Genomic DNA, 14,741 nt, shown 5'->3' with positions numbered 1-14,741 from the left:
TTTGTAATAAACTCAAATTATTAGTAAATCAGAAATGCTATTACTCAGTTAATGAATATTTTGAAGATACTTTTAAGTAATATTGCTACCTTTATGTAAACCATCAACTTGCATTCAACAAATTGTATTATTAATTTTAATTCTTATATTCGATTTGTATTATTAATAATTTTAATTCTTGTATTCAAGTTGTATTTTTGACTTTAATTCTTTTATTCAAATTGTATTATTAATTTTAATTTTAGTTTACAAGACTAATCATTTGTTATACCCTTACCGGGTGCATGTAACATTTAAATGTAACGTGTCTACTAATGCAATAAATAAATAAATAAAAAAATAAAAATAAAATAAATTATGACGTGCAAATTTATAGACACTTTGATGTAGCTAATACCCTTTCTGCCATTGATGCTATTAATAAAGATCTTCTTGTGGTGAAGTCTTGGGCTGATGCGTTTGGTTTGCTTATAAACCCAACGAAATCACAGGCAATAATCGTAGGTAGCAACAGACTTTACTGTAGGTTGGACATTAATAATCTCGCCAAGGTTTCGTATAATGGAGTGAGTCTTGCATATGCTGATAATACAAAGAACCTGGGTCTGATAATCGATCATACACTGTCTTAGTAGACCGCAGGTAAATGAGGTTAGTCGACGCATGCATTTTTCCTACCATTCTCTCAAGCGGCTTCAATTCTTCTTGCCATTCAATACCAAGGTTATGCTTGCTCAGTCTTTACTACTTCCTCTTCTCGACTATGTTTGTTATTTGGATGCTACTGAGGAGCTGCTTAACAAATTGGAGCGCCTACAAAATCTGGCAATCCGTTTCATATTCGGTTTACGGAAATATGACCGTATCTCGGAATTTCGAACTAAGTTGAAATGGTTACCAATCCGACTTCGCCGAGATATGCACGTTCTTTGTCTCCTTTATAAAATTCTACATAACCCCCAGCTTCCTCATTATCTGTGTTCCCGTTTTTCTCCCTTATCCCCAGTTCCCGCCCAAAACGTACCTGTGACACTAGATCACTAATCAATCCCCAATCCAACTCGAAATTCTTCCACAACTCTTTCACGGTAAGTGCAACTCGTATGTGGAATAGACTGCCTGCTAGCATTCGTGACAGTCCATCGGTGGCATCTTTCAAACATAAATTAAAAGAGCACTACCTGTCGAACGCGTTAGATAGCTAATAGGTAACATATATTATAAAGTAGTAATTTGTTTAGATTGTAATATATATTCGGCTTATGTTTGTATTTATGTATATAAAGTTCATGTAGGTGTGTTTGTCTGTCATATGTATATATTATCATCCTTTATATGTATACATATATTATTTATATTTATATATATATATATATTTTAATTACTTTTTTTTACTCATATTTAATTTTAAATTTTATTGTACAATAATTAGTCCCGCAGACTTCATTTTTCACCTAGGCTATGGTTGGCTGGAAGAGATCTCTTCTAGAGATAAGCTCACCTTTGTATATGTCCTTTATAACTTGTGTTTCATGTATCTTTTCTTTGTGCAATAAAGAGTTATTATAAATTTGTGTTAAACGTAAAAAGTCTGTAAAAAACAAGAACTCATAATATGATATAGGAAATGAAACTAATTTTCCGGATTTAAATAGCGTATATTTGTTTTTTCAAACAAACCGACGTTTCGGGCCCTTTACAAGTCCCATGGTCACAAGTTTACAGTTTACAAGCTTGACTGTGAGTGCGGTCTCTCTTATATTGGACAAACAAAGCGAAGTATTTGTACCCGCGTCAAAGAACATATAGCTGATGTCAAACACCGTCGTGTAAAAAAGTCTGCAGTCTGCGAGCTTGTCATGGATAAACCTACACATTCAATGAAGTTTGACAAACCCCAGGTCCTTGCAAAAGAAGTCCGTTATCTACCCAGGATGCTGCGAGAGGCCATTGAAATTAAAAAACATCCTAATTTCAACAGGGAAGATGGTTTCTCCGTACCACCAGTTTGGGATCCAGTAGTTCCTCTAATGAAAAATCCCAAACAGACATAAGATTGCAGTACTAATTAATATGTTTTAGTTTATTCTAATTTCTATTAAAATTAATAATAAATTGAACTTAATAAAAATTCATTCAATAAAATAATTTGTAAAACTTAATATAGCGTAAATTGGAATATTTTCTTTGTAAAATTAAAAATAAGGTATTTAATTAATAACTATTGTAACTATAGTGAAAAAATAGGGTGTATAATAACTAATAACTAGTTGAAGACTGTACCACCTCAGTCAACCGTGACCATGGGACATGTAAAGGGCCCGAAACGTCGGTTTGTTTGAAAAAACAAATATACGCGATTTAAATCCGGAAAAATATTTTCATTTCCTATGTGTAACAATCGCGCAAACCTAAGAACTCATAATATGATATTGACTGACATAATTATTTAAATTTGGACAATGGCGAACAAATGTGTACACATTTTGCTAAATCCATTTACAATGAATGGTAGAGCCAAGATAGATGACTATTGTGCACCTTCATTGACATTGCGCTTGATATTTTAATCAGTGTAATACTGTAATTTTCACATTATGCACACGTATTTTGCATTACCAATCATAAGTACGCGTATGTACGACATCTCGAAAATCGCTGATTTATCAGAAAGTTGTGTAAGTAGTACGTGTCAACTCCAAATGTCTATCTTACAAATCTAAATAACATTTTTGAATTAAATATCCCAATCGTTAAATCGATGGAGTCTAGGAATAAACAACTTTCATTCAAGTACATTTTCTATTGACCGTTACGTTCATGAACTTGATTTATTAAATATAATTATGCAGCGTCAATATTAAATCTCAAGTAAAAGATGCACAAGTAGCAATATGCCATAGTTGACATAGTATACGGAAGTCTCGTCGGAGATTTGCGACGCGAGGTCGACGGAAACCTCATGCGAGCAATTTGCCACACAGGCACGCCTACCCCTGAAGGCTACACGGATTTAAAATAAAACTTAACGTAGTAAATCGATATTAAAACAATAATATCAGAGCAAGATCATCTTAGTCGGATTACATAAGCATATAATATAAGGACACGAGAGCAAGCAATGAGCCCTCTAATTTATACTAAAAAACAATAAATTATAAAGATTGTTGCTGCCAAATACGCTACGGAATAAAAATAGCTCAAGTTCGAGAAATGTGTAATTTACTAAAGTGATCAAATTCACTAAGATATGTGGAAAAAAGAATTCCTTCAGTCAAATAGTTTCCTCTTACTACCCCAAAGACGTACTTTAATAAATTAAAATCGGGTCGCCATTACTTCCGACTCAATTAACTTATTGTTTATTTACTATCGGATTAAATTTGAGCCCACTCTTTTATTAACAAGACCATATGTACATAGCGATTTCGTGTTCTCATTAAACAAAATGTAATCATACATGAATGAGATGAATTCTCGAAGTTAAAAGTGCAACGAAGACTTTGTTTGTGTAACTTATTTAAAAGTATGTATCATTACAATGTTTAATAAACACTTTTGACGGGTATTTAATGAAGCAGTGGTCTGAGATAAAGTTCTTTTAAGATGCTAATTAGTCACAGTGTGATAGATAACCTACAGCTTCTGGTCTAATATATTGTGAAATGGATCGTTCATTACAGTAATTCAATTTTATTCTATTTCAAGCCAAATACAGAAAAGCTATTACAATTTCGACAAGATAGTGCATCATTTTATGTTAACTACACCTTTCACAGAAGTTATTGCTTGGGTGACAATTACGGTTACCTATCATAAGTTCGAAATGACATTTTCCAGAAATAACGTTTGCTCGAATTTTCATAATCTCGAAAGTAATTTGGAGAGGAAGCTGTTTTTTCTTTTAAACGTACCTTACCCTAACCGAACCTAATCGTATCTTTGAGATAAAGATCCAACACATCCTGAAAGAAAAACGGTTTCATATAATTCGGTTTTCGGGGTAATAAAAATTCGAACAAATGTTATTTCGGACGCAATAAATTCGAGTTTGTGATAGGTTACCGACAATTACATAATCCTGTGTACGCGCTGGGTTTTTTTTAATATCACCGATTATGTTTTTGCACCTGTCGCGTACGCGTAGTTATGCTGCAAAGCAATTCACACGTTACGCATACAAAACAAATTCATATCTACGTAAGGTCTGTCACCTTTTCGGATATCTTATGAATATACCATTCATCCGGCTCTTGTTTTAAAACGGACCTATTAATCTGACTTGCTTATCTTACTGCCGACTCATAAACAAAAAAATATGTTGAATGTATCAGATCAGTCATGTGGTAAGAGAATTTCGCATCATGCGAAAAAAATTAGTTCTTGTACGCTTTCTTTGAACTCTCCACTTTAATATTCTGCATGTCGTGTAATCAGTGGTGTCAAAAAAAGTTATTTAATGACTTTATTACAGTGTCTACAACACTTTCCAAGTCATAGGTTGGACTTTCCATTCATCCTACAATCTTATTTAACTACTTTTCATAAATGATTTAAATGTACTCAAGTAGGATTTCAGCACAGATAGATGTAGATTTTATTCAGTCGTAAATTTTATCTTACAATATCGGCCGTGACATAATCTTGTACAAAAGCATTGACCACCCTTTCTAAGTTATTTATGCGATGAAAGTGCAACGGAATATGACTGGTGGCGATTTTATCGTTGCTCACGTCACGTTTTACCGTAACCTGACGGTATGCTATGGCGATCAGAAGTTATGGAGTCGTATTCTGCTTTTTACTTCATATTGTACGTAGTATTACTTAAGGTTTTTGAACATTACAAGACATTATTTTTATAAGAATTAAAATAATAATACGATGTCAGTTACGTTCATTTTGAAAAATTTGCAATCGAGATCACATCAAACTTAGCATTTTGGGCTTTGGATTATTATTATGTTAGGCAGCATACAGTTGAATTCAAATCTTAAATGTAAAGCTTGACGTTCTCTTGACCTTGTATAATGGAGATTATGAAAGTGCCTAAAGTAATCAATTAATAATTGCAAATCTCTATTATCTGATCATAGTAGTTAAGTAACGCTGTACATGTCATAGATCTTAAAAGTTATGTAAGTATGACTTACCATTTCGAGATACATCTAGTTCTACTAAGTTTTCTAGATTTTGTATGTCAGGTGGAAGCTTGTGAATTTCATTATCACTAAGGCCTAATCTTCGGAGGCGATGTAGCCGGAAGAAATTCTGAAACAAGGAAATGTAATTTTAGTACACTGAGGTTATTGTTAATTTCACAAGTAATTTATACAACATTCCAACATACTACATTTCAAATAATAACTTGGAAGTAATGTTGCCAACCAAGATGATAAAATAATGAGAAAATCTGATTGTTTATGTGGTTATATCGTTTTGATGTATTTCATTATAAAAGAATGCAATATTCTTTAATGCACATAAGAGAAAAATACAAACACATCAGATAGGCTTATTGACAGGTAGCAATCTCTACCAAACAACCACGTGGTAGCAGGATTAGTGTTAGGTCATGGAAAATTCTCCATTTTGAAAAAAATCACATTTATCAGAAGAATTAATATTTTTCTGGATATAGTTCCAATATTTTTCCTATAATTTTCCACATTTGACGTTGACACCTGTCAAAAGTTGATGTTACTGAACGAAAACGATGGAGCCAACAACAAGTGGTGGTGGTGTGGTTGTTGGAGGGTTTTACGCTGCTCTGAACTCATTTTAAATCTCTTTTCTCTCTAGATGGCCTTTAGCTATACAACTTTATTTTATAAAACACATTAAATAAAACTTCAAAAAATATTTCTAAATGTAGAATGTAATATGAGCCCTCCAACTGGAAAAATATATTCCAATTTTTTGGGAATTTTTCCAGAAAAATTTCAACTATTCATAATTTTTCAGAAAATTACCCAATAGTAAGCAGGATAAACAAGGGTCATTATTTATTCCTATATTGAAATATCTCCCATGAAATAAATATGTCAATAGCCCAGTGGTAAACACTATGGGCGCCAAGTAAAGAGGTCCAGGTTTGATTCCTGGTAATAAACTTTTTTTAATTGGTCCTGGTCTAGGTATGTTGCTCTAGTACTCATAGTATGGGGAATTTAATAGTTTAACACAGGATGTCACACAAAATCCCTTATTTGATTCACATCCGAAACCAACTCCAAACTCCTGGATTATAGCAAGATGTGTTCAGATACAGTTGGGAACAAGCAATGCCGTTTGTCCACACATCCACTTGGCAATAACATTTGAACAAAGACAAAGAAACAAAAACAAAGACATCATGCAAAAAGAAATTATTAAGTACACCAAGCCACTCCCAAATGTTTACAAACATACATTAAGCATTATAATTACTAAATCTTCTCTAACATAGAGACGGACATTGCAACTGCTCTATTTAAACCGTATTTCTAACTAATATATAATAGAACTTTGAAAAATAAATATCACTACATATAGTGTGTATAATTCTTAAAACATTTTTCAAATAGACATGAAGAGCTGAGAATCATTTCTGAACTTATATCCAATATTAATTAATCTAGAAGTTAACGGCTTCTGAATGAGGTTGTATCTTTTATATTCAGAGAAAGAGAACTGTGATTTTATGTTCTATTTTAACATACTTTGAACAGTTAATACCAATGTTTCAAAGGTTTGAACTTATAGTTGAACTAAGTGGAATAGAGGTTTATGACCATAATATCTACCTTGTCATCGAGTGTGGAATCACATTGCTAAAGTAATGAAAAACCTAAACGCAGATGTTATTACTTTTCAGAAATCTATTATGTGTTTCTCATGTCTGTATATATTTTTTAAGTCAACACTCCAATAATTTCTATGGTGTTTTCCTTACTTTTAGTTAAGAATTTTTGTCTAACTCATAAAGAGTAAGTCTATTTAAAACCTATTGAGTTTTGATAGCTAAAACTCAATAGGTTTTAAATAGAAGTAATAATTTCAAAGATAGCATAGTCTGAAGATGAGACAGTTATATTTTCTTTTTAACAGAAAGATTTATGACTTTATATGGGGTGAAGCAAAAAGGTGTGATTGTCAGCTAATAGAACAAATGTAAAGTTATCACTAAAACACCAACTGAAATATAGCTGGATTTTTTTATTACACCTAGCATAGGTCTATACAAGTACTCTTTTTTTATTATGTTGACTCAAATGTTATTTTTAATGTGCTTTTATTTTTACAGGTCAAACTTAGAAGAATCAATCTTGTAGAAGATGTTCTACAATACAGTTTCCCTGCCTGGAAATACGAACACGTTTTAATTTCTATGATAGAATGTACATGTAAACTGCACAAACTTGTCATGAACAAACCATAATAGAAGAATCATGGTCATATTCTGTTAATTGAAGCAAACACAGCAGTCTCATTGCACAAAATGATTGTAATCTACAGCACGCAAATAATTGTCACATGGTTGCTGCTGTTGGTATTTTATATTGTCGTATTGTAAAGAATGATAACCAAAATATTTAGCACAAATCAACAGGCGTTTTAAACACCATTAAGGTCAAGACTTGAGTGTGTACAAAATTCATTCGCAAACCTCGTACAGTACGACGAGAGACCATAAAATGAATTGACAACAAACTAAGACGCACTGATATTATTTACACCACGTAGTGATAAGGTGAACGCCCACGGTTACACGAACGCAGCTACAGGTTACACGCTCACCTTCGGCAAATCCCTTATGTGATTCGCATCCAAAAACAACTCCTCCAAACTCCTGGAATATCGCAAGATGTCTTCAGGTACTGTTGGCAACGAGCAATGCCGCTTGTCCACACATTCCACTTGGCGATTACATTTGAACAAAGGTATACATCGAAACATGTTGGACACTACACTTTAAACAAACTATAATAAGTTAAATCACTATCGCGACACATAGTTGAGCACTTTCCAGATTTGAACACTATTTTTGCATTTTTATAATGTTATTTTATCAAAATAATCGAAAAAATACACCTCGCACCTCACCCTACAAACGAAGCCACAAACTGACAGTGTTGCAATATTAAAAATAGTATAGTAGTAGTATAATATATAGTACAATTCGAATAGTAGTATTTAAGTCTGTCTTTTTTCCCACTTGTGTCGAGTTATATTATACGAACTCTTTCACGAAGTTTTGTCTGTCTTTTTTACTGTTAGGTAATTTTCCGAAAAATTTCAAATAGAGGAAATATTACCACGTATTTCACCAATGTCTTTTATTACTGAATCTTATGCGCAGGTAAAAGATGGACAGTGATATTTTATCATCCATTAATAAATACAGCGTTCGTACATACTTAAATACGTGCATACATACTGACTCGTCCCCAGTTTTAAGTTAGCTTTTAAAATCAAAGCTTGCAAAGCTTTTGTGATACTGATAATAGATCTGAAAAACAATAACAAAGTAGTATGCTTTCGTATGTTTCAACAGTGTTATAAATATTTTTTTTTACTATATTCATCTTGTTTAGAATGTGGTGGTATTCCATTTTTACATACGGGTGTTTTTGACATATGGGTCGCATCAATGATCTTAGAACCTATGTACATGACGTATTCTATATAATAACGCGCGTTTACCGCGCCGTAAACGTGCATTATCTGCGAGTATACGTACCGCAGACGCGCTGTAGTGAATCGATTCAAACGCGCGCAAAAATTGCGTTGCAAGCAACAAGCTCATACTCCACTGGAACTTACACTTAGAATTTCATGTAGTTGCTTCATTTCAAAAACTAACTAAAATTAACAATCAAAACTAAAATTAAATAAATATGTATACACGCAGATGACGCGCGTTTACGACACATATACGCGCGTCGTCGGGGCGTATAAAATACGCCGCCGTATGCATAGACTCTTATATCGCACTGTTAATAAAGTGCATTTTTTCAGAATCGATGAAAAACGAATTACTCACTTCTAGTGGAAGATCATCAAAATTTGTGTCAAGTTTGTTATAGACATGTAAACAATTTCCTACTTGCCAAATATATTCAAAAATAAAAGGGAATAATAACTTAATATTTTTGGGCAAGAAATAGGTATTTTGTCCAGATCTAGCTCACATAAATTTTGTTTCATTTTGAGTTAAGTAGGTATCTTTTAATTGATTTTTACAACGTTCTACCTATGGTTTTATTGACCCGTAGAGAATCAAATTATGCGTTCAGCAATGAAATAATCTTGAATTTCAAATATTTAGAGTAACTACATTATTGTAATAGCAGTGCGATATGTTTTTTAAGTAGATTTAGAACACTTCTGTAACACGGCAACATTAGAACACTGTCAAAATATATACACCAATCACAAAGATTCGATTCCTCTTCCCATTGGTGAATTTATAAATATTTCAATCAACCAATTGCAATTAGAGGCAATCAAAGTCAAAATTTAAAAATGTTCAAATTTTTTAGGTTATTGTATTGAGCTTTTGAATCAATATTTTTGTCTTTTTATTGTCAAAAGTCCTTGTAAACTACCTGCTAGGATATATATGCCTCGTCCAGATATCATGTCGTTCAATTTGGGTTTTATAGGTGGTGGAAATATGTCAACAGCGCTCGGCAAAGGCATCATCAATAATGGTATTTGCATTACTATACTTTTCCTTCATTAAACTGGTTGATGATCATGATGACGGTTTCAATAAATCAAATATGATGTTGTGTGTTAAAGGAACCCATTCAGCATCTAAAATCTGGGTGTCAGGGCCTCATCTAAAAAACCTCATTCACTGGAGTGAAATGGGTGCAAATATAACCGACAAGAATGGTGAAGTATTTTGCAACTGTGATGTAATATTCCTGGGTGTGAAGCCGTCTTTGCTGTCTACAGCCGTGACCGATACTCTAAACACTTTAACTAAAAGCGTGTCATGTAAGGATGTGGTGTTTATATCAATGTTGGCCGGCATTACAATTTCAAGCTTACGGGAGGTCTGTTTTTGCGCATTCACGTTTTGTCTAAAACCTTTGAGGCTTTATATGCATCATCCAATAATTATTTTGCATAGTGCCGAATACAGAAATGATATTATATTGGCTAGGCATGGTACTGCAATTTAAAAAGTATCTGCTGAATCTCATTTCTCTTGCCTTATGACTTGGCATGAAATTAAATTTCGATTGTGTATTATCTGTTTAAGATAATCTGCTTACACTTATCAGATTCTTTATCTCACTGTTGTATTTTTGCTTGCAAACTGTTTTCTGTAAAATATATTTATATGTATAGTATACATACAATTGAAAAACTGTGCTTATTTTTTAGGTTCTACAAGACTTATCCAAGAATATTGCTGTCATACGCATCCTTCCAAATATGCCCTGCACTGTCGGAGCTGGCTGCTGCATATATTCAATTGACTCCGTAGTCACTCCACAACAGTGTAGTATGCTGGAAAATCTTTTAGGAAAATGCAGCCTGGTTGAGAAGATTCCTGAATACTTAATGGATTCTTTAGGATCTCTTGTAGGGTGTGGTCCTGCATATGTAAGTTTAATAAATCTAAATCAGCCTCGGCTTGTGATAATCATTCAAACTATTTTATTATAACCTATTATGTGGAAATTGAATCACGGACTTAATAGTCTTACCTAGAAAGTCAGTCTGGAGTTCAGTATGAAATGTATTTTGAAACCTGTTCTCTGTTTCAACAGATTTTCAATATTCATAGAACGTAATATTTCAAGCTGTACATCAGGCTAATTTTCAAGTTACAGCCCTTGTATCTCATAGAAATCCATCAGTTTGTATTGACCCTTACGCCTCGCTAGTCCACTTCACTTGACTGACTGATACAGGTTTAGTAAAATAAGTAATTTTCCAGTATCTATAAAAATATACACTTCCGGACACTTGAATCGAGCCACATTACATTCCCGGGCCTAAAAACCCATTACACAAAATATATGCAATATAACAAAAAAGTTTTTATGCATTTTTAATGTATTCTTTTTATGTATTCTTCCAAATTTGAATTTAAGATTTTAAAATAAAGAACAAAAGCCGAGCTTGGTCACTGATTTGAAAAAAATAATGGCTGTAGAAAGTTACTTTTGAAGCGATTTAATTTCGATTTTGTTTGAATTTTCGCTATTTTTGTTAACCAAAGTTTAGTTTAGTTTTTTTTTTCTTTAATTTGAATCGCTTTTGGCTATAAAATTATGGATACTTCACCTGAAGTAGCCGCGCAAGCTGTAGCACTTCTTCAATCTGGGCTAAGTCAGCGAGATGTGAGTTCACAACTTCTCATAAGTCGTTCCGCTGTCCAAAGAGTGTACCATCGATACCTGGAGACTGGCGGCTTCGTTCGGCGAACAGGAGGACCTCGTTACCGGGTGACAACGGCGAGACAAGATCAATACATTGTCACTACCAGCTTACGCAATCGACGCCTTACCTCTGTTCAAATACAAGAACAGCTCAGGGACTTTCACGGAGTGGCTGTAAGTACTCGGACCGTTAGAAGGCGACTCAATGAACGTGGTTTAAAGCCCCATAAGCCAGCCAATGGACCCAAATTGACACGAGCACACCGAATAGCCCGTTTAGAGTTTGCGCGCGAACATCTAAATTGGACTCGACATCAATGGAGCCAGGTTCTCTTCACAGATGAGTCCAAGATAATGCTATACGGTAATGACGGAAGGAGTAAGGTGTACCGAAGAGAGAACGAGCGTTTCGCGCAATGTTGTATTGACGAAAGAGTGAGTTATGGTGGAGGATCATGGACTGTCTGGGGAGGAATCTCTATGGAAGGCAAAACTGAGCTAGAGGTAGTAACGGGACCACGACTGCCGCCCCTAGATGGCAATAGATACATTCGCCAATGTTTAGAGAACCACGTGATGCCATATGCTGGATTTATTGGCCAAGATTTCGTTTTAATGCATGATAATGCAAGGGCCCATACTGCGGGAATCGTCAGGCAGTACTTAAATGACATTGGTATCACTGTTATGAGATGGCCAGCGCGAAGTCCTGATATGAATCCTATAGAGCATCTATGGGATGAGCTGAAGAGGCGTGTTCGAGCTCATCATCCTGCCCCGCAAACCACGGAGGAGCTCAAAAATGTAATTTTGGAAGAATGGGAGGATATTCCTCAACATGTCATAACGACATTGATTAATTCTATGCCAAACCGTATGAGAGCTGTCATTAATGCACGGGGAGGCAATACAAGTTACTAAATAAACATTTCTTTTCATTTAAAACATTTTTTTATTTAAAAATCGATTAGATTTTTTTCTTTGAAAAAAGCAAATATGGACTTGTTTCAACGTAACTCGACTTTTTTAATAAACTGTAGTTCAAATTTGGAACAGTGGCACTCTAAATGAATGTTGATTAAACCAGCTCCAAAACTGCATCAAAACATTTTCCTTCTACATAGATTTTTTACAAGTTACAGTACTCCAAACCAAAAAAATCAAGGTGGCTCGATTCAAGTGTCCGGAAGTGTATATCATTTCATACCTATATAATACAAAATCTGCATCGTTGTTCTTACAGGTTGTGTAGTCTATTTCTAGTGTATGGTGCACCTCAATTCTCTTTCCTACTGCTTAAGTACATATTTTTCAGTTAGTGTATCCTTGGTCAAACAATTCTGGTACCTTCCAGATTTTCAGCACTATGCAATTTGAAGAATAATATAGTATTCTAGATACATATCAGACTGTTTGAAATGATATATCACGGCCACAATTCATATTAGGTCACTGGCAAAAAATACCATACAACTTTTAGCAATCTGTGTAATAACAAATTTGTATTTGTTAATTATTTCAGATATATATAGTAATAGAAGCTCTAGCCGATGGAGCAGTCAAGCAGGGTGTACCACGTAGTACAGCTCAGCGTTTGGCAGCCCAGATGGTAATGGGGAGTGGTCAGATGGTCCTGTCCACTGGGAAGAATCCTGGGTTGCTGAAAGATGAAGTTTGCTCACCTGGAGGAACAACTATCTGTGGGATTGCAGCTCTTGAAGAGGGAAATTTAAGGTAAATATTGAAACATGTTCATCATAGGGTGTCTTATTTGTTTTGTAATTAATATGATGCTTGTGGTACATTTCAAAATGTTAATTTTTGTTTGTTCGATTATTTTGTGTACTATAAATAATTTTTATGTGATTATGAAATAAGCTAGCAAAGAAATTACCTTAATAGTTATTGTTGCAATTTCAGATCCACATTCATTAAAGCTATTGAAGCATCAACTAAAAAAAGCCAGGAGTTGGGGAAAAAGTCATAAGTCTATTGAAGTTGTATGTAGACGTAGTTGTATCTGACAGATACAAACCTGAAATTTTGTTGCATCAGTGTTGTGGCTGATGGTACGAAATGTACATACGCCCTGCTCACAAATCAAAGTAGATATTAACAGACAATCACATAACTTTTTATTAAAATTAGTACCTGTGTATTTTAAATACGAAAATTAACAGTATTCACTGGCTAACATTGTTAGAAAGATATGGGTTACATTGATATTATTCATATTGACTATGTTGCAATGAAAAGGCAATTTAATCATTGTAAATTTATATTTTCGTTTTTGAAATCATGAAGTCGTAAGTATTAGTTTTTTTTTATTGTAAGAGCAGTTCCTACCATAATAGTTTTAGTTGAAAACTAATTACTTATAAAGCACAGTTGTCATTTTGTTGACTATAAAATATTTATAAGTTCATGGAAATTTTAATTTTACTAATTTTTCTTGTGTTGCTATACCAAATCATGACAGGATGAGATCTGGTACTGATATTATTAATTTATTGTTTCATGTTATGGAGGTATAATGTATATATATTTAAACGCACACACTCATAGTCCCGCACTAGGAAAACCTTGTATCGCGTGTGTCATGGACACACACAGACAACTACAAATTACACCCAAAGTCACGAGAGAAATAAATGTAAGTCATACAAATATTTTTCCCGGCCCAGTTATCGAACGCGGGACCTCTGCGTAGCAGACATGGTAACAGTCCGGTCACGTAGGCAGTTAAATATAACATGTAGTTAAATATATGCAGATGAATATGTAATTAAATATGTGCGACAGAATACATGTCAATAAAATTTATTTATAATGTCTTATTTATAGTCGTACTTTTATAAAGACGACGACGACGTCTGGCGTGGTGGATTGCACACAGATTTTTATGGTGTCGCCATATCCGAGGTCCCGGGTTCGATCCCCGGCCGCGTCAATGTAGAAACTAAGTATTCAACATTGTCTCGTGACTGGGTGGTTGTGGTACCGTTGTTGTTTCCGATTTAAATACTTACCTTGGGACAGGAGCAACAACATATGTGATATTGTCTATACTCTAGCCAAATTCGATGTAGAATGTTTAATAACAAAACGTTGCTAGGCAACCAATGATAACATTGGAAAAGAACATTTTTTTCAATGCTCATTATTAAAGCTTCCTCTGCCCCCACGGCCTGCTCTCGTAATTGGAATTTAAATAGGTAAGTAGGTAATTGGGTTACGTAGAAATAATACTTACTTAGCCAATTATTGTAAATGATAATAATAATATGAATTCACTACATATTATATCATCCAGCATCTATTTCCGATTCTGAACTTGAATTACCACTAGAACTCGAT

The 14,741-nt window shown here is 34.0% G+C and overlaps 2 protein-coding genes across 11 annotated transcripts in view; one reads left to right on the top strand and one right to left on the bottom strand.

The window, feature by feature from the left end:
- LOC113229257 (protein lap4) overlaps window positions 1-7,953 on the bottom strand; it is an 89,885-nt gene extending 81,932 nt beyond the window's left edge. For all 10 annotated transcript variants that reach the window (XM_026462791.1, XM_026462793.1, XM_026462795.1 and 7 more), the window contains exons 1-2: window positions 7,780-7,953; window positions 5,154-5,271 (exon numbers count right to left, since the gene is read on the bottom strand). In XM_026462791.1, the coding sequence (XP_026318576.1) occupies window positions 5,154-5,271; window positions 7,780-7,938 (277 nt within the window). In that variant the 5' untranslated portion in view covers window positions 7,939-7,953. The remainder of the gene's footprint in view (window positions 1-5,153; window positions 5,272-7,779) is intronic.
- A 1,627-nt stretch (window positions 7,954-9,580) lies between these two features.
- LOC113229265 (pyrroline-5-carboxylate reductase 3) lies at window positions 9,581-13,950 on the top strand. Its single transcript, XM_026462809.1, has 5 exons — window positions 9,581-9,695; window positions 9,787-10,046; window positions 10,381-10,602; window positions 12,907-13,118; window positions 13,305-13,950. Exons 1-5 carry the CDS (start codon window positions 9,605-9,607, stop codon window positions 13,369-13,371), a joined length of 852 nt encoding a protein of 283 aa, XP_026318594.1. The 5' UTR covers window positions 9,581-9,604; the 3' UTR covers window positions 13,372-13,950.
- Window positions 13,951-14,741: the final 791 nt, after the last annotated feature.

Source organism: Hyposmocoma kahamanoa, unplaced genomic scaffold (genome assembly GCF_003589595.1).
Source record: "Hyposmocoma kahamanoa isolate Upper Pololo Valley unplaced genomic scaffold, ASM358959v1 296, whole genome shotgun sequence".
Classification (NCBI taxonomy): domain Eukaryota; kingdom Metazoa; phylum Arthropoda; class Insecta; order Lepidoptera; family Cosmopterigidae; genus Hyposmocoma; species Hyposmocoma kahamanoa.
The sequence above is the reverse complement of the archived record's forward strand: the minus strand, read 5'-3'. Positions and strand labels throughout refer to the sequence as shown.